The sequence below is a fragment of the Vulpes vulpes genome, chromosome 12, assembly GCF_048418805.1.
Source record: "Vulpes vulpes isolate BD-2025 chromosome 12, VulVul3, whole genome shotgun sequence".
In the NCBI taxonomy this organism is placed as follows: Eukaryota; Metazoa; Chordata; class Mammalia; order Carnivora; family Canidae; genus Vulpes; species Vulpes vulpes.
In genome coordinates this window covers 178,321,585-178,341,469 of record NC_132791.1, presented here as the reverse complement: position 1 = coordinate 178,341,469, position 19,885 = coordinate 178,321,585, and the positions used below count along the sequence as shown (strand labels likewise).

General features: G+C 40.2%; 1 protein-coding gene across 1 annotated transcript in view; it reads left to right on the top strand.

Annotated features, from left to right (window-relative positions):
* Positions 1 to 19,885, top strand: part of HYDIN (HYDIN axonemal central pair apparatus protein) — a 332,032-nt gene that overhangs the window by 149,848 nt on the left and 162,299 nt on the right. The window contains exons 19-22 of the mRNA XM_072731571.1: positions 6,813 to 7,051; positions 9,817 to 10,090; positions 11,897 to 12,040; positions 18,040 to 18,183. Coding sequence (XP_072587672.1) covers positions 6,813 to 7,051; positions 9,817 to 10,090; positions 11,897 to 12,040; positions 18,040 to 18,183 — 801 coding nt within the window. The remainder of the gene's footprint in view (positions 1 to 6,812; positions 7,052 to 9,816; positions 10,091 to 11,896; positions 12,041 to 18,039; positions 18,184 to 19,885) is intronic.

The window sequence follows — 19,885 nt, the reverse complement described above, 5'->3', positions numbered from 1 at the left end:
AAGTAGTATATATGCAAATGTGCTTTTTTTTTAAGTCATAAAGAATCTCTGGAAAGATATGCAGAAAATTGCTTGGAGTGGCTGCCTCTCGGGAGGGCAGCTAGTGGCCATCAACAGACGGGTGGGGGGGAGGGGGGAGGAGACTCTTTTCCCTTATAGTCATTTGAATTTTACACTGTCTACCTGTATTATTTATTTACAAAGAAAAACTTCTAAGAAAGAAAGAAACCGGGAATGAAATGGAAGCAAGAGAGCAAACAAAGTTAAAATTACATGGGCTCAAAAGAGAATGCTCATATCCTTTTAGGATGAGTTGTTTCTTCAGTAAATATAAATGCATGTCTTCTTATTATGCAATTGACATTATCCTTATAGAACAAATGGAGGAAGAAAAAAATCACTCACAATGCCACCACACATATAACCAGTTAAATTTTCAGGTATATCTTCTGAAACGTCTGTGTGTGTGTGTGTGTGTGTGTGTGTGTGTGTGTGTATTCCTACCCCCTCCAATGGGATAATACTACTTCATTACCACCTATTTTCACTCAATAATGAAGTGTAGTCACTTTCAATATGAATTATTAAGGAATAGTCCTGTTCAGATCATTTCAGTGACTGATTTTATTGCATCACTTGGCTCCACTACAGTTGATTTAATTAGTCCCCTACTGATAGATTGTTTCCAGGTTTACACCACTGTAAACAGTGTTCCTGTCCTAATTGCTGATCACATTCCTCACTGTTTCCTTAGACTAGACTTCTAGAAATGCATTTGAGGGGTCATATGGCACAAACAAAACTAAAAGTCTTAATATATCTTAGGAAATTATCTCCCAGAAAATTTATACCAATTTATGTCCTGCCCCCCGTAGTGTTGAAGAATGTCACCCTCTCCCAGACCCTTGCCAGCATTTTGTTTGTTTTTGCCAAATCTGGCAGATAAAAAAGAGGTATTGTTAGTGTTTCTTTGGCTTACTGGTAAGATATTTATTGACCAAAAATATGTTTTGAACACCTTCCCCATACCTGGGGAAGTGAGAGGCATAAAAGTATATAGAATAGTCTCTTCCTTCAAAGTGTTTACAATCTCAAAAAAAGAAATGAATACACAACCAATACAGTATTACAGTGCACTGTGTTATGATATGTAACCACAGGGGAGGAAGTGATTAATTCTTCTATAAAACTTAAAACATTCTTACGTAAAACATTTGAGTGGAGACTTGAAGGATAAGGAGGAGGAAACCAGGGAAATGGGGTATATGATTCCAGAGCGTAGCTAAGTACAGTGATAGTACAGTCCAGTACAGTGATGATGTATAGTAAACTTGGGAAGGGTTAAGTAAGTTGATATGGCTGAAGCCAAGGGTGCATGTTGGAAATTGACAGTGCCTAGGAAGTAAACCTGGAAAAATGCATCAGGGTCCTCTTCCAAATAATTTGGAATAGATTCTCCAGACCAAAGGCTTCTGTCTGGTATACCAGTCTTGATTGCAGGCTGCCATGTTTCAAATAGAAAAAGTGACAAATATCCACCATACATCCTGGAAAGTATATATAAAGTTTGGGGTGTGTGTGTGTGTGTGTGTGTGTGTGTGTGTGTGCATTTTCTGTGGTAGGGTTCAATAGCATTCTCAAAGGTGATAAAGGATTCAATACCACTGGTCTGGACCTTGGAGGGCCCTCCAGTATCTTCAGCAGGAGACAAACAGTATCAGGCTTGTGAAGAAGAACCTGTCACTAAAGTAGATTGGGGAGGGCAGAAGCAGGAAGAACTGGAGGTGAAGTGTTGATAGATAACATTAATAATCCCCCCCATTTATTGAGCACTTACTCTATGGTAGACAAAGTGCTAGATGCTTGGCACCTAATTTATTTCATCTTCAACCAGCACATTTAACAGCTGAGGATACTGAAATAGATTTTTAAATTAATCCTGGATCACCTGGCTACAAATGGCAGAGTCTACAGTTGACCACCCAGTCATGTGACTTCAAAGCCCACTCTTTTATTAAACATTGCCCTCCACCAATAGAGGGCATCATTTCTTTCCTACTTCATTTCCTAATTCTCAGTTAATTACTTTAAGTAGCAAAGTGACTCACTTCAGGGAAGAGAATCAAATGAGTGGAGATACCATTTAGTAGAGGAAAGGGAGAACGGCCTCGGGGACTGTTCATTGTTCTTGTTCCACAAAGAATTGATCGTCTGCTGAGATGATAGTATTAATCCAAAGAAATCCCTGGCTCTGCACATTGGTTCCTGTTGTTATTTGTGTCTTCTAATTCCATGGAAGGAAATTCTTGCAGATTCCAACTGGCAAACAAGTCATTTTGAAGAAAATGCACAGCATTTCTCCATGGTCATTAGCACTATGGAAGAGGAAGTCTTGCCCGCATATATTCACTCTCATTTATTGTTGAACTGACATGTGCAAACACTAGCAATCACTTCTGTCTTTCATGGCAAATATCAAATATACCATAAGGAAAGTTATAAAAGCTCTGACTGTATTACCTTGGGAGCTCAGTGCTGCCTAAGAAGGGCGCTGATGTGCTATTATCAAATAAAAAGCAAATGTTACCTTCAGACATTGAAGCCTCAGGGTGTCACGCTTATCACCAGTGGGCATGGAATTCAGAATTGCAGCAGATCACTATCTTTCCATCTTTCACAGTCCTGCGTACACGCATGTACTAATGTTGTTCATGGGCAGCTTTAATGACTTGAGCTTTTTACCCCCAATTTACAGGAAAAAAAAAAAAAACAGAGGCAGCTGTTGCTGACATGTTGATGGAAGGATTAGGAAGGGAGACAGAACATGAAGACTCCTAACTCTGGGAAACGAACTAGGGGTGGTGGAAGGGGAGGAGGGTGGGGGGTGGGGGGGAATGGGTGACGGGCACTGAGGGGGACACTTGACGGGATGAGCACTGGGTGTTTTTCTGTATGTTGGTAAATTGAACACCAATAAAAATTAATTTATTAAAAAAATAAAATAAACTATTGATCACATAAAAAAAAGAAAGCTCATTTTTATCATTTTTGGAACAAATATGTGAAACCCTAAGGGTTCATCTGATCCACCAAGGATAGTCTCCCCACCTCTGTTTGTTTTGTTTTTTGTTTTGTTTCAGAGGTAATTTAGTGATTCATCAGTTGCATTTAACACCCAGTGCTCAGTGCATCATGTGCCCTTCCTAATGCCCATCACTCAGTTACCCTCCCCCAGCTCCTCTTCTCCAGCAACCCTCAATTTGTTTTCTAAATAGTCTCTTATGGTTTGTCTCCCTCTCTGTTTTCATCTTATTCTTCTTTCCCTTCTCCTATGTTCATTTGTTTTGTTTCTTAAATTCCACATAAGAGTGAGATCACATGATATTTGTCTTTCTCTGACTGACTTATTTCACTTAGCATTATACACATTCACATCATTGCTAATGGCAAGATTTCATTCTTTTTGATGGCTGGGTAATATTCCATTATATATATGTACCACATCTTCTTTATCCATTAATCTGTTGATGGACATCTGGGCTCTTCCCATACTTTGGCTATTGTGGACATTTTTACTATAACGTTGGGGTGCATTTCCTCAAATCACTATGTTTGTATACCTAATAGTGCAATTACTGGGTCATAGGATAGTTGTATTTTTAACTTTTTGAGGCACCTCCATACTGTCTTACTGAGTAAACCCAGTCCTTTCTAAGGGCTCATCTGATCCAGCAAGGATAATCTCCCCAGCTTAAAATCAATAGACTAGGACCTTAATTCCATCTGCAAAATTCCTTCACAGTAGCACCTAAATTCATGTTTAATTAAATAACTGGGAGAAGATACCAGCACACCAGGAGATAGACATCTTGGGAGCCACCTTATAATTCTACCTATCACAAACCCTAATAGGCTGCTTCTCTTCTGGCAAGAGTAGTGTCTCTTATATGCTTTCTTAGCATCCATCTTTATTTTCTCAGTTTTGTAATCTACTATTTTTTGCAAATATTGAGCCTATAATTATGTGTCATGTGGGGCATTTCATATTTTGGTGAAATGATGACAGTGGCCATAATTTATGAGGACTTACTATTTGTCAGACACTGCTCTGAGTTTCACATGCATCACCTCACTGAAGCATCACCATAATCCTTGCAGAAGGTACAGCAGTGTCACAAGCTCCAGATGAGAACAGGGAGCCTGGACATGGTTAAGTTACACACCCAAGATCCAAGAGTTGGAAAGCCCTGTGACTGGGACTCAAGCTCACATCCCTTTTTCTTCAGAGCCCTCCTTCCTAACCTATTTCCCTCCATTGTTGTCTTACTCTATTGTAGTTTTGAAAGGTTGTAGAGTGCCCTCCATAGCTATGATGATTATCATTCATCCATTCCTTCTTCCATCAGATCTGCTATATAGTAACAGAAAATGTCAGATGTGCCAAGTCCTTCCTAGTAGCAAAGGACATCCCTTAAAGTCAAATAGCAAAAAAGACACAAGGGTGTAAGAGCACTTTAAAACTTGACTTTAAAACTTAACGAACAATGTGCCTTGTTCGTGGATTCTGTGATATACTTTGTTGCCTGGTTTTATGCCAAACATTGATTAATAAGCTTCATCAAAAAGAAAACTCACCAATTCAGCCCTGGAGAGCAACTTTGTATCTTCTTTCCAGGGCAGCCAACCTGTGTCAGCAGGAATCAGAATAGAAATAGTACCCATCCATTGAAAACTAATGTCCCCTGGCTTGAAATAGCACTTATGCTGGTGACATCCTATCTTCATTGTGAACAGAGGATTGACCTGTGTGCTATTGGCTAGCAGAGGAAAAATAAATGGTTATAACAAAGAGATGACATTGACAGAACCCTCTTCTGAAAGGCTTTTGCTTTCTGATAAAAGAAGGACAAAAATGGCATCGGTTTATGTTTTAATTATAAGCTGAGTCTCATAAATGAGTAAAACTATGTAGAGTGCTCCAAGGCCACTAATTTGGGGCCAACAGCTTAGATGATCTGGCTTAGAACTTTATTTTCTCTTTTATCTGCCCCCATTTAGGGCAGATAGATATGAACTCCAGGCCTGCAATTCCCAAAGAAATTGAAATGCCAAGTTAGGTGCTCACTTCTGTGTTTTAATGGAGTAGATTCTTTACCTTCCAACTGAGATCCAGGGCAGTTGGGGGAAGACCCTAAGGATCTGCCAGTAGACTTAACCATCAGTGTGACTTTAGCAGCAGACAGCTAGTGATTTACCACACCCATTCATTCCCTTTTACTCTTGGACTCAGAGCCAGATGACATTTCTCAGCCTTATTTGCAGTTAAGCATGGCCATGTGACTGAGTTCTGGACAGTGGAAGTGGCAGAAATGATGTGTAACACAGCCAGGGTTGGTACATAAAGTTTCAGCATGTAGACCTCCACCCTCTTTCTTCTCTTCTTGGCCATCTGGATGTCAGTTCTAGAACGCTCTGATGCTGCAAGCTAATCATGTCACAACCAAAATATTTCAGTATCTTCTGCTTTGGAGAAGCATCTCATTCTTTAGGTTTCCTGAAGCACCTTCACCCCAGCCTCCTCTGACTCACATTTTCATTGTTTACATGTAAAGGCAAGAACATAATACATGTGTTTAAAAGTGACTTGCACACAGTGAAGAAAGAATTAGTGAACTGGAAGATAGCTCAAAACAAATCCAAAATGGGGCACCTGGGTTGGCTCAGTGGTTGAGCGTCTGCCTTTGGCTCAGGTCATGAGCCTGGGATCCTGGGATTGAGTCTTGCCTCAGGCTCCCTGCAGAGCCTCTGCCTTTGTCTCTGCCTATGTCTCTGCCTCTCTCTGTGTGTCTCTCATAAATAAATAAATAAATAAATAAATAAAATCTTTAAAAAAAAAAAAAGAAAATTGAGTTTTCCTGCATCAAAGGCAAATACATTGATTCATTTATCAAATATTTATTAAGTACCTACTATGCACCAGACATAGTTATAGGTACTGGGGGTATATATCAGTGAGCAACAACAAGAACAGAAAACATAAACATCCCTTCTATGGAGAACTTATATCCTAGCACAAGGAGACAAACAGACATGATAAAGACGGTAAGTGCTAAGGGAAAGAAAAATAGAACAGGGTAAAAGGGATCAGGACTACTGAAGGTTTACAATTTACTGCAGGTTTACAATTTAAAATGTGATAGGCAGAGTAGGCTTCATTGAGAGGTATCATTTGACCAAAGACCTAAGGGAAGGAAAAGTGAGCTGTATCATTTCTAACTCTATAATTTAGTCCTGTCATATATTTCAAAATAAATTTGGCATTTTAGCAAACAAAGTTCCATTGATTATTATGAAATAACAAATCAAGACTTCTTGTATTGTGTTTATTAATGAGAGCTGTTCATCCTCACTATAACACCACAGAAATTGTGCCCTTGAAAAACATTTGTTTTAAAAATTACAAATTCCAGGAAGGATGTTGTATCTCCTGTTGGTATCCCAGAATTTGTAGATTAGAGTAGATCATTAGTATATTCTTGTTGGAGAACTGGACTGTCATCCTGAGAAAGAGATGTAAAGAATCTTCGCAGAGCATTCAGAAGTAGAATTGTAGGTTTGCTTTTCAGAATCAGATTGCTTTTTGGAAAAAATAAAAGCCAAAAAACACCCAGCTGCTTTGATTCAAAAAAACAATGTTTGTCTCTGATGTGGAGTTCTGCAGTGCCAGCCATTTGAAGTGTAGAGGACTTTGACATGTGCAGAATGAAAAGCCAAGAATATCTTTGCTCTTAACTTGTGGTCTTGTGTTGCAGGCACACAAAAAGTCTCTGTGGATGATTGAACCCAAAGAAGGCATGGTTCCCCCGGAGACCAATGTTCAGCTGACCCTGACAGCAAAACTGAACGACATACTGACATTTAAAGACACGGTCATTTTGGATATAGAGAATAGCAACACTTACCGAATCCCTGTCCAGGCTTCAGGAATTGGCTCCACCATTGTCTCAGATAAGCCCTTTGCTCCAGAACTCAACTTGGGAGCACGTTTTAGGTAGGGAGACATCCTGGACTGATTCTTCTAGACACTACAGATGTTGCATTCACTGAGCATCACTTCTACTTTGAAAAATTATTTTTAGAAAATAGAACTTGTGTCTTCAGCATCATCTCCCTTTTCTTGTCTTCATTTTCCCTTCAAATGGGTACATCAGCCCCAAGAAGACATTTCCTAGGCACAGGGTAGTGGAGTCCCCCAAACTGTGTCCCTCCACACTAGAGAAGAAACTTATAGAAGTGCATTTTTTTCCCAAACAGGCAGTGGCTTCCTTGAAACAAATTTAGAATCTCAACCATGATTTCTCCTCTTTAATTCCAGTGTACTGCTAATTCCTCTCCATGAATGTAGAAAGTACAGATGCACCTGGGTGGTGACCTAAGTAGAGTATAACTTAGCAGGTTAAAAATGTATTGTTTATTATCAGGTATTGCAAGGTCAGTACATTTTTTGGTATTATGTCCTCTGCTTGTCTGTCTCCCCACCAAAGCTCCGACATTTGAGGTGGTTGCAATTGGCTCCACATGAAAAGCTAAAGAATCTCAATATTTAAAGAAAAGGTGGTACAGTATAGATATCTTTGAGCAGAACAGTCTAAATGAGGCTCTGAAAATGTATGAAATCTGAATGCTAAAAGTGGAGGATATATATGGGGGTTTATTCCTGGTTCCTCAGAAGAGTCACATGGCTGCCACTAGTCAACTCTCAGGGGCCAGTTGAATTTGGCTTATCTGTTGCAACACTGTGAACAGATCTCAGAGGGATGCTCCTGCCTTCTGGTGTAACAAGCCTTGACACCAAGATGGACACACTATACTTGAGAGAGAGGATGTTCCTGATAAAAATCAGTGAGAAGCCCTCCCCAAAAGCCCATCCACACCTCCTTCCCTCTGCTCCATTTACAACACATGATGTTTTCTTGAAAATACATTAACCAATAGGCTTTAAATAACAGGTGTGTCAGATAGTTGGAATCGCATGTGTTTTCAGAGAAGCATCCAATTACAGTTTTTGTAAGTCAACTAGATATGAAAATGCTCTTCTCCACCCATCTATTGGTCATAAGCTAGGGCATTTGTCATGGCATACCATGCTTCTATTTCCAAATCTCTTGTTAAGTGCACTCAAATATAATTATAGAAAACAATATACAGCAAGCCAGACTTAATTACATGTTCTCCTTAGTCTACAAATAGTGTCAAATAGCCCCAAAGGATTTTCTGACACTTGCCTAGAAATGGAGGATTCGCTAATAGTTTTCTGTGAATGTAGAAGCAAACCACAGCTTTTAGCTGCCAATTTCTCCTCTGGACAAACCCTGCAGTTTTTCTTTTTGCCATAAAATCATGATGCCAGCAATCTCCCGGAGAATCATCAAAAGCAGGGCTGGGCAAACTGCAGCCCACTGCCTCTTTCTATAAATAAAGCTTTATTGGAACACAGCCATGCCCATTCTTATGCAGACATTTTCTGTGGCTTCTTTCACACTACCATGGAGAGTTGAGTAGTTGTGACAGACTGCATGGCCCAAGAAATATGAAGTATTTATTATTCATCCTTCTACAGAAAAAGTTTGCCAACTTTTTTAACGTAAGGGCCTAAAGAAATACAGATATGCCACCTTTTCTTATTGCATGTTTTTGGGCAACTCCCTTAAATTTTCAGAGTTTCTATTTATTTATCTATAAAATGAGAGACAATAGACTTCTTGTGACTGGGTTGCTGTGATGATTGAAAGATACACCATGTACAAGTGACAGTGACATTGCCTTCCTTATAAACAGTTTATATTATTATTTCCCTAAAGCCTGTACTTAGCCATGAAGTCAAACTACTCCAGTGAGCATGCCCTGTGAATGCATATTTAGATAGAAATGGTTACATCTGCTGGTTGGTAAATACTCATTATTTATCTGAAGCTTCAACTTACTTATTAGATATGATGCTATTTCTCATGAGGAACAGCGGGGATGAAATCTCAAAGCCTGATAACATTTTAAAAATAAAAAATAGTTCTGAGATGAGTTTTCTCCCTAGAAAAAAAAATCTTAAGTAAGCTTAAAAATCAGTTAAAAAAAATCCCAGACAAAATCACATTTGAGCCACCGCCAAGATCTTAGAAATGCCAGTGTCTCACAAAGAGCCAGACAATCAAGAGGTTCTTAGTAAATATTTACGGACTAGATGAACAAATAAACAAATGAATTAATGAATGAAATAGCATTTTTAAAGCCCTACTCTGAGAAAAATGACCAATCCAGCTGATGTTCTGGCCCATGGTACAGTCCCCATGAGCTTTGGTTGGGCTTGGTGGGTATGTGTGGTTTCTCTTCAAAGTACCCTTAAAGTTGAGCTCATCATATTTTCCTCAATCAGTAGAAATTTGCTCAAAACATGTTGAAATATGTTTCCCCTCCAGTAGGTATTTTGCTTTCCTTTCAGGCTTCAGAATCATTTCTCATAAATTAGAGTGGTTTTCACATGTACTCTGTCTGTGTTCTGAGCCCCTTCCCTAGTGATGGCAACTCAGAGATCAAACCCAGGTGCCAGACTTGAGTCTGTGGACCCCATGAGGAGATATGACCTTGTCCCATTACTGTGGTGGTTCCTTGTAGCGTTTAGCCTTCCTAAATTTTTAAAAAATAATGTCTATTTCATTGCTCACTTTTTAAATACTTTCAGAGGAGTAAATCCCACATGTATAGAGCTGAACAGAACACCCCAAAGTTGAGTTCTCTCAATCCCTGCCTCCTCTTTTCCAGCCTGGACACCTATTATTACCGCTTCAAGTTGACCAACAAGGGACGTCGGGTCCAACAGTTGTTCTGGATGAATGAAGATTTCCACCCCCAGGACAAGCTGAGCAAGAAGGGCTTGGCTAAGAAGGGACTTGTTAAGAACCAGCCCCAACCCCAGGACTCCCAGGAGACCAGGGCTCCCCAGAGTCCGGTGTTTCAGCTCCACCCTGTCAGGATGGAGCTGTACCCAAGCCAGACCATCGATGTGATACTCGAAGGCTATTCTGCTACTCCCAGGGTAAGAGGACAGCACATTCAGAAGCTATTTTTTCTCCTAAATAAATCTTTGCTCTATCTATTTCTTAGGAGAGTCCTTTGACATTTATCTGAAGAAAGGGCATGGTTTCTCATGGTTTTCACACAGCACGGAGTTACCATGGCAGCACCCATTGCTTTCAGGGTTCAGCTCTGCTCAGTTTTCTGTTTGTTTCTACAGCTACCATGAACCCAACCTTAAAATACCATTTCAAGTAGGTTCTCATCCCCAGGGTCAGCAGGGACCAGCCAGCAAGTCTCTGGCAGAGGGACATCCAACGTTCAGCCAAAGCTAAGCCTCCTCTTAATAATTAGTGATATTAATTTCATATTTGTTCAAAAAGGATGTTTTTATAGACACTTTCAGATGCATCTGCTATCCAGGGATTGGGACATCCTTGGACCCTTCCCTCTCAACCTGACACAACAGCTTCCTATTTATAACTATCATCTTTTTATGTGTCAATTAAAAAAACTGAGTTATCGTTCAGCAACTCTGATATCCTGCTCATATTTATATCATCACTATTCTTCTTTAAACATTTAAGAAGTTCCAAATTATTGTCTATTTATTTCTATTCCCTCATGGAAATGGGAAACCATCAAAAAAATAAATAAATAAAAGAAACTTCCTAAATCATTCCTGAGCCTCTTCTGCCTCACAAATGCAGACTTTATGAATGAGAAATGATCATGCTTGAGCTCCCGCTGCTGTCACTGAAGTAGGAGGTGATACTGAACTTTTTCCGCATGAAATAGGAAATGATAGAAATTTGTCTCCCTGTTTTCCCAGGGAAAGCCTGTCCCCTTGCCTTAGCTCCTCTAGGGTCACTGATTGTACTTGATTTCCTTTACTTTCTTCACAGAGCATTTTTAGGCAAAACACATCCTCAGTGCAAAAGCAAAACCAAAAAGGTCATTTCTCATACGGAGTAAATAATGTGCCCTTTCTCTCTGTGATTCAGGGATTCAGCCAACTTTTACTGAGTATGTGCCATATAACAAACACTGTGCTAGGCACTGAGGATGCAGAGACAAATAGAACGCAGCCCCTTATCTCAAGACACTGGCAGCCTGTTGCAGGAGCACATTTACAATGTTGTTATCAATAGCCGATCATATCTTTAAAGGCATTAAATCTGAGCAGCTGGGATACTAAATTCAGTTTGAGATTTCTAAAAGCTTCCCTGAATGTTCTTCCCTGTTGTAGTACATAATTGAGAAGGGACTTGAATTCATTAACATCCAAAGCCTGAGTACTCTTCAATATAAGCTATTCATGGTATCACTTCACTCTAGGCCCTTTGTACTTATGAAAATCTGGGCCTCTTGGGTCCAAAGAAATATGTTTCTATAGCATGATTTTTAAATATTCAAGAATGAAAGGCAAAATTTTTCTAGCCATAGCTCCTGGCCAGCTTGATAAGAAATCACGTATCTAACCATTGAACTAGAAGCCCAGGAAGGATTTTACTTGCTCTGTCTGCCACTGTTTTGTATCTCCAGTCCCTAATAGTCCTGGTGCATCATACAGGTTGAACTGAATGTAAGTCAATTGTGTCCTCAGGAGTGGTCAGAAACAAACACAGGATCCATCCAGGACATAGTCAACCAATAAGACCCAATAATAGTGTGACAGAGAGCAATCCCTGAAATGCACTATTCAGAAAAATGTGCGGTTTTCCCTCATGTCTCCAGGTGGGTAGTGGAGAATTGACTTGCAGATGGTTGAGAATTAAGTTTTCTGAACTTTGGATGTTCCAAAAGTGCCAATGTATCTCATTTACAGGTAGTCAAAGAAAAACTGGTGTGCCATGCCATTATCGGGGCACAAAAGGGGAAGAGCTTAGTGATGACTGTGAATATCATCTGTGAGTTTATAGCGCCACTTATCCAGCTGTCCACCAAACAGCTCATATACCGACTGGAAAAGGTCAGTGGGACTTGGGGCCTTGGGGTAGGTGCTCCGAGTAGGGGTCAGCATGTTCATATTTTCAGTTTGGAAGCTAAATTAATGGGAAGCCTGTTACACCCACACCCAGCCAATGTTTTTTAAGCTTCAGAGGCTAATACACATTCAACTAAAACTTCTGAATCTAAACCTACATTCCTCTGAAATGTAAATTGCTATGGAAATTCTACTTCCATCATTCCTGATTTTAAGAACAAAGTAAGTGAAAGGGAATTCCAGTGCACTGAAAATGCGTTTTATTTATTTTTATTTTTTTAAAGATTTATTATACTATATATTATATTACATTATTTATTTATTTGAGACAGAGAGTAAGAGAGAGCACTAGAGCGGGGGTAGGGGCAGAGGGAGAGGGAGAAGCAGACTCCCCACTGAGCAGAGAGTCCAATGCAGGGCTCAATCCCAGGACGCTGGGATCATGACCTAAGCAGAAGGTAGATGCTTAATCAACTGAGCCACCCAAGTGCCCCTAAAAATGCAATTTAGTTGATCCTTTTATTCTAACTAGATTAAATAAACATCATAATATAGAAGGAGTTGGAGTAGAATTATTGATAAGTGTAATAATCAGTAAGAATAGCAACCTCTTTGACCTCAGCTGTAGCAACTTCTTACTATACACATCACAGGAGGCAAGGAGGAAAAAAGAAAAAATTAATATTGGGACTTGATCAAGATAAAAAGCTTCTGCACAACAAAGGAAACAATCAACAAAGCTAAAAGGCAGCCTACAGAATGGGAGAGGATTTTTGCAAATGGCATATCTGATATAGGGTTAGTATCCAAAATCTATAAAGAACTTATCCAAAAAAATAATAATAGTCCAGTTAAGAAATAGGCAAAAGACATGAGTAGACACTTTTCCAAAGAAGACATCCAGATGGCTAACAGACACATGAAAAGATGCTCAACATCACTCATCATCAGGGAAATTCAAATCAAAACCACAATGAGATACCACCTTACACCTGTCAGAATGCCTAAAATAACAACACAAGCAACAGCAGGTGTTGGTAAGGATGTGGAGAAAGGGGAACCCTCTTGAACTGTTGGTAGGAATGTAAACTGGTGCAGCCACTCTAGAGAACAGTATGGAGGTTCCTCAAAAAGTTAACAGCAGAACTACCCTATGATCCAGAAATTGCACTTGTGGGTATTTATCTAAAGGATACAAAAATACAGATCCAAAGGGGTACATGTACTCAAAGGGGTGAATTTGTATACACACACACACACACACACACACACACACACACAATGGAATATTACTTGGCCATCAAAAAGAATGAAATCTTGCCATTTGCAATGACATGGCTGGAGCTAGAGTATAAAATGCTAAGTGAAATTAGTCAGAGAAAGACAAATACCATATAATTTCACTCATATGTGAAATTTAAAAAACAAAACAGATGAACATATGGGAGGGAGGGGGGAAGAAAAGGAAAGAAGGAAACAAACCATAAGAGACTCTTAATTATGGAGAACAAACTGAGGGTTGATGGAGGGGCATGGGTGGGAGATGGGCTAGGTAGGGGATAGGCATTAAGGAGGGCACTTGTGATGAGCACTGGGTGCTGCATGTAGGTGATGAACCAATGACTTCTACTCCAGAAACCAATACTGTGCTCTATTTAAACTAGAATTTAAATAAAAATTTTAAAAAAGAAAAAAAAAAAAAGAGTAGCCACAACTTACTGATTGGTATATGCTGATAAGTCGTGCTCCTCACATACACTTTCCCAGTTGTTTCCTCACAATATATGCTGTAGCTTCTGTTGTCATTCCCATCACACATGTGAGGAAATGGAGATTCAAGTTAAGTTGTTATGCAAATCACCTAATACTGCCTGAGAATAATCAACTTAATACTGTTTGATTCATATTCCTTAATTTATATGGCTTTAATTTTATAACACCCATGAATTTAATTTGTAAGGCCATTAGGGACAAGCAATGAATGGAGGAGGCAGAGGACAGGGGAAAGCTAGGAAGGGCTGCTGCTCAGGGCAGGGGGTCAGGATGGTGAGGAGGTGGGGGACACATCACAAGAGAAGGTGACCTACACCTAGGTAGACTTCCATCCTAGAATTATGTACCACTCGAAACAGATATGTAGGGGGTGCCTGGGTGGCTCAATCGGTTAAGCAGCCAACTCTTGGTTTTGACTCAGGTTGTGATCTCAGGGTCCTGGGAATGAGTTCTGCATCAGGTTCTGCGTTAAGTGGGGAGTCTACTTGAGATTCTCTCTCCTCCCCCTCATGCTTGCTCACTCTCAGATAAATAAATAGGTCTTAAAAAAAAAAAAAAAAGACATGTAGGGAATGTCTCTTCCAAGTTGAGGACTGTATTGGTGCTGGAAATCTGGGGAACCAACCCAACATAGTCAAAGCTAAGAGACTGGTCAAGGTTACAGAACTGCAAACAAATTATTAAAATTGTGTTGTTTAATATTAAATTCTAAACAGTGCTATGAAGAAGTGGTAAAAGGTGCTGTGAGTACATGTCTCAGAGACATGGCTGTATTTGTACATGTGGTCATAAATGGCTTCCTTCACCAAGTGCCTCAAGTTGAGACTTGAAGGAGAGATAGAAGTTAGTTGGTGACAAGGGAGGGGAAGAAAAATGATAGGCAGAGGGAACAGCACATGCAAAGAGCCTGAGTTAGGAAAGATCTTGGTGAGTATACAGAACTGAAGGGCCACCTTAGAGAATGTTCCCAGAGTGACACGAAGTCCATCTAGAGAAGTGGGCATATGCCAGATGAGTTTGGCATGACTGAAAGGCATATTGTTGACTTTGGGTTTTGTTCCAGGTGGCCTTGGAGGGCCTTTAGGGAGGGAGCGGAGTGACATGGTCAGATATACTCATTGAAACAGTCATGCCAGCTGCTGAGTGGACTGTTTATCAGGGCCTACCATGTACCAGGCACTGTGTTGGGAGTTAGGGATATAACAGTGAGAATAGTCCCTCCCAGATGAACCTCACAGCCAACTGGAAAAACTAAGTGTTAAGTAAGCCATTGTTCTGTGCTGTGGGACATATATAATCAAAGGTAAGTCCTGACATGGTGTCATACAGATGGACCAAGTTTGGCAGTGCCTAACTGATTATGGGGCAATCATAATCAGGAGTCCTTTCATTACCTGGAGGCTTGCAGGAAAATGTTTAAGACCATTTATTCTGGTCATGGATTCCATTACATTTTGTTCATATTAAATATTTATTGAGCATCCACCATGGATAAGCTTATCATCAAGTAGGGGAGGTGAGATATACAAGTTCACTTGAAGCCAACAGATCGTCTTTGAGCACTTACATTGTATGGCAGTCAAGACAAAGCAAAAACCTGGCTTAATGGACTCATGGGGAATTAGACATTGAAGAATTAGATTATAAATTTCAGCCACAGGATGGGCAACTAACTATGCCAAGCTCCATAAGACATATAAAAGATAATGCTACACGAGTTCCTGCTACAGCTACCACATTTTCATTGCTTGGTTTTAAAATCTTCGTCTTAAAGTAATCAGGAAAGATATTTATTGGCAACAGCTGCACCAAATTCAGTGGTATTATATTTCCTCTCAATTTGGTTACTCAGAGAAAATTCAGTGAATATATGTTGAATGTTCTATGCAAGACATTACGGTGTATGTTAAATATGCAGCCTGGTTTCTTATTAGACTTTTTTTTCTAAGCCTATAAACACTCATAAAAATGTGTGCATAGTGTTCCTTTTTTTATATATATATACATATCTTTAAGCGTTGGCTTTTTAACATCTTATTTCTTGTTTAAATCTCTGAGTTTATCACTAGAATAAAAGAGCAAATATTTTGAATATGGCAGCAACTTACTGAATTAAAAATCAAATTGTCACAACTCTGTGTTCGTTTGTTTTTGCCCTTCTCTCCTTCCCCCCAAATATCATAATTGCAAAATCTGTCCAACTACTGTAGTTTTCATCGTTTATTTCCTGCTCACATGTAAGCCATATCAGAGACAACAAAGAAATGCAACTTGTTACCCACCATGCACAAGAGGCCTGCCGGTGTTGACGTTCAGATTTAATGACATAACACCCAATTATCTGTCCTGTCTCGTTTGGGGCTCGAGGCAGCGTGTCTGATTTAGTACATTAGACTATAATGATGCCAGCTCTGCCTACGGGACGATTTTTTCTCAGATTTGATCTACTTTATAACTATGGTACCATTCATAAGCCACACAGACGAAGCCACATCTCTGTGGAATTGAAAAGGTCAATTGAAAGTATCAGCCAGTTTACTTCATGAAGTCCAGCAGCAAATCCTGTCTCATGATATTTGGGGAGACAAACAACCCAGAGAGAAGGGGTCATTTTAAAATAGAATGGCTTGTGTGCATCGACTCCTTCTCATCGCTAACCTCTAAATGGCCTCTTGCCAAAACCAACCAAGTCTGGCTTCTTCGCTTCAAAGCTTCCTGCAGTGACACAATGGCCTGGAGGAAGGTCACTGGGTAGACAGCCTTTGCATGGCACAAAAGTCTGCTTCCCCCAAAACCATAGTATATCATCTGCAGGTACAAGGTGAGTTCAGTAGCTGTGTTACCATGTTCAAGGGAGGAAAACAATGCCTGGCATCTCACGGTAAGTGCCAGAATGAACCCCTGAAAGAACTCCAGGAGCGAACAGGGGACCAGCACGGTACAACTATTGCAAGGCTTAGGTGCTTAGGGCTGTGCCTCCTCTCCCCAAATTCATAAGTGAACTCCTAATCTCTAATGTGATGGTTGGAGTGGGGCCTTTGGGCAGTGATGAAGTCATGAAGACAGAGCCTTCAGCAATGGGATTAGTGCCCTGAGAAGTAGAGACAAGAGATATGATTTCCCTCTCAGTCATGCCAGGACACAGTGAGAAGACAGCCATCAGAAGCCGGACACTGGATCTGCTGGTACCTTGATTTTGGCCTTCCCAGCCTCCAGAACTATGAGGCCTAAATGTCTGCCATTTAAACCAGCCAGTTTGTGACATTTGTTTTAGCAGCCCAAACTGACAGGGACATGACAGGCACCAGTTCTCCAAGCTCCTCAGAGCCAGAGGCAGGGCCAGGAACCACAGCAGAAGGAAGACTGTTTTGAACAAAGAAGCAGAGACAGACTCTGACTAATATATAGAACTGGAAGGATTTAACTGAAATTGGAACAAGGAGAAAAAGCAAATCAAAATGATGAGGTCTGGTGAAAACCGGCTAGAGTTGTGGGAATGATTGGAGGGAGGCTCTCTTTGGAAATAGCAGATTGAGGCTGATTGCCTCCTGCTGGTATTAAAGGACCCCCTTTCCAAGGCACACAAGAAATAATGTGGACTCCAAAATTAGAATGAGAAAAATTTTCAGCTAAAGATCCATTTCTGATGCATTCTCCACTTGAAAAAGTAAATTTGATGCATCTAAGAAAGTGAAAAGATGCTTCTAAATCCCAGTGTTATCAGGAAAAAATTTACAGGAAGTAGTTATGAGCATTTGTCAATATATCAATATATTATAAATGTATAAATTTTTGCAAGTGTGATTTTTTAAGCATAGAAAAAATATTGTATAAGGAAAATAATCTTTATTATAATCAGGCACAGGTTCTTTTACAAGATATTTCTAGTTTACTAGACTTTGTTTTATGAGACTGGAAATTTCTATAGTAATAGCACTACCGAGAGGCCTGGCTTGTATAGGTGTTTTTAGCCTGGCAACAGAAGATTAAGAAATCTAATCTGTGTTTTCTGGCCTTTTCAGTAGTCCACTATAAATTCCAAATGATTTATCTAAATCTATACAAGGGTTAGGGGAAGACAGAAAAAGAGAGACAGACGACAAGGAGGAGCAGGAAATGCTAATTCTACTGTTAACAATGAATATGAGGCTGTGGTTGCTAAAAGCTTACTATGTTTACCATAACTCGGTTTCCTTTTTCCTCTTTTGCAGAAGCCTAACACCATCCTAGAACCTGATTACCAGCCCTTGGTCATGAAGAACATTTCCACCCTGCCTGTGAATGTGTTACTCTCAACCAGCGGACCCTTCTTTATCTGTGAGACTGATAAATCTCCCCTGCCATTAACTCCTGAGGTGAGTTGACAAGGGCTGTCCTAACAAGCTCCTACGAGAGTTGAGTGTGTGACCAAGGAAGAGAATAATGCTGGTATACTACCTAATTTTGGCCCAGGGAAATAGAACTCAAGAAACAAAAAAGGAAACACTACAGAAAGATGTCATAAATTCCAATGTCAATCAACTATTATTAATGGTGTAAGAACTTATGATAACCCTTCATTCCTGTCCATTGCAATTTTAGAAAATAGTGACTTCCTACTAATGGCAATAGAGATCTTTTCATTCTCTTTTCTCAAATCCCACCAAAGCTCCATACTCCATGCAATAAGGAAATAGCTAAAACCTAATCCCTAAACCAAAGATCCCATCTCCAGATACTAAGAAATCTGAACCGGGCTGAGGGAGGAGACTATGAGCTTATCAAGGCACCAGTCTGATGCAGGGTCCAGTATTCTCTAAACATCCCTACAACATCACCCCTGTGATCCTTTGCTGGGCATGAGGATGCCAGTGGGAATGGCCAGGCCATGGGGCAAGTGGTACTGAAGAGCTGAAGGGAAGGAGTGAAGGAGAAACCATATCCACACACCATTGTGTACATCCTCCCAGTCTAGGGAGGCAGCTAATGAAGAAGTGATATAAAGGAGAAAGGGAGGGTAGGCAGCAACAGTGAGATCTCAGAAGGAGCCCATGATTGAAGGAGATTTGCTGTGAGCCTTACTCAGAGAGCTGGATCTTGGGGGGAGAAGGAGGACAGAGCTGCTTAGTGAGAGGGTTTCAGACAGTACCCAACTGGTGGCTGTGCACTGCACTACCACACTCCCCTCACCCACCCCACCCACAGTCCCTTAAGGGGTTTTGTTCAAGCCTGAGCTGGGGGGGAAAACAGCTAAGGTCTTTTAACAGAGGCATAAAAGAAAGGAGAGATAAAAGAAAAACCTACTGCCAGGGAACCTACGCAAGGAAGAAGACCAAAAGTATAAATGTTGTTCTCTACAGTCTCAAAGAAATGATAGATGATATGACTTGTCTTAAAAAGAGCTTAAAGATGAGGTACAAGTGTTTAAAGTGGAGATGAAGACTAAACTCACAGAGCAGAGGAGAACAAAATGGGTGATAATCCATTTCCAAAATGCAAATTCAGGCATGAACAGCTTTCTTAGTCTGGGTGGTAGATTAGACCTACTCTCTTGTCCCTCCTGAAACCTTAAAAGTAGAAATGTCCAGAAGGAAAGAAGCCTAGAACAATAAAATAAAGGGGGAAAAGAATGGGTATAACTAGATAATGAGAGATTTAAACAAGTTCTAGAAGATAGAATGAACATGGAATGGGCTGACAAAAAAGCACAAAAGCGTGCATTCTAGAAAATTCTCCAGAGGAACTGCAACAATATGCGAGTCTTTCAACCTAAGTAGCCTGGGCTCAGAAACAACAGGTGCGAGGAGAGCACTGAAAATAAAGGGATTCCATGCCCTACATAGTTGTCCCACCTGACCCCACGCAAAAAATATGAGCAGCTGGCTTTTATCCCAAGACCTACAGATAAGTACTTTTCCCCAGATTAATTAATCAAAATGTCAGGGGAAATGTAATGTTTCTAGTGTGAGTTTCAGCCTTCCAGGATAATCCCTGGTGTCTGGGGTATGTCCACCAACTGATCATCCCCTCTTTGCCCAACAAAGCTGTTCTGTAGACCAGCCCTACTATACACATTGA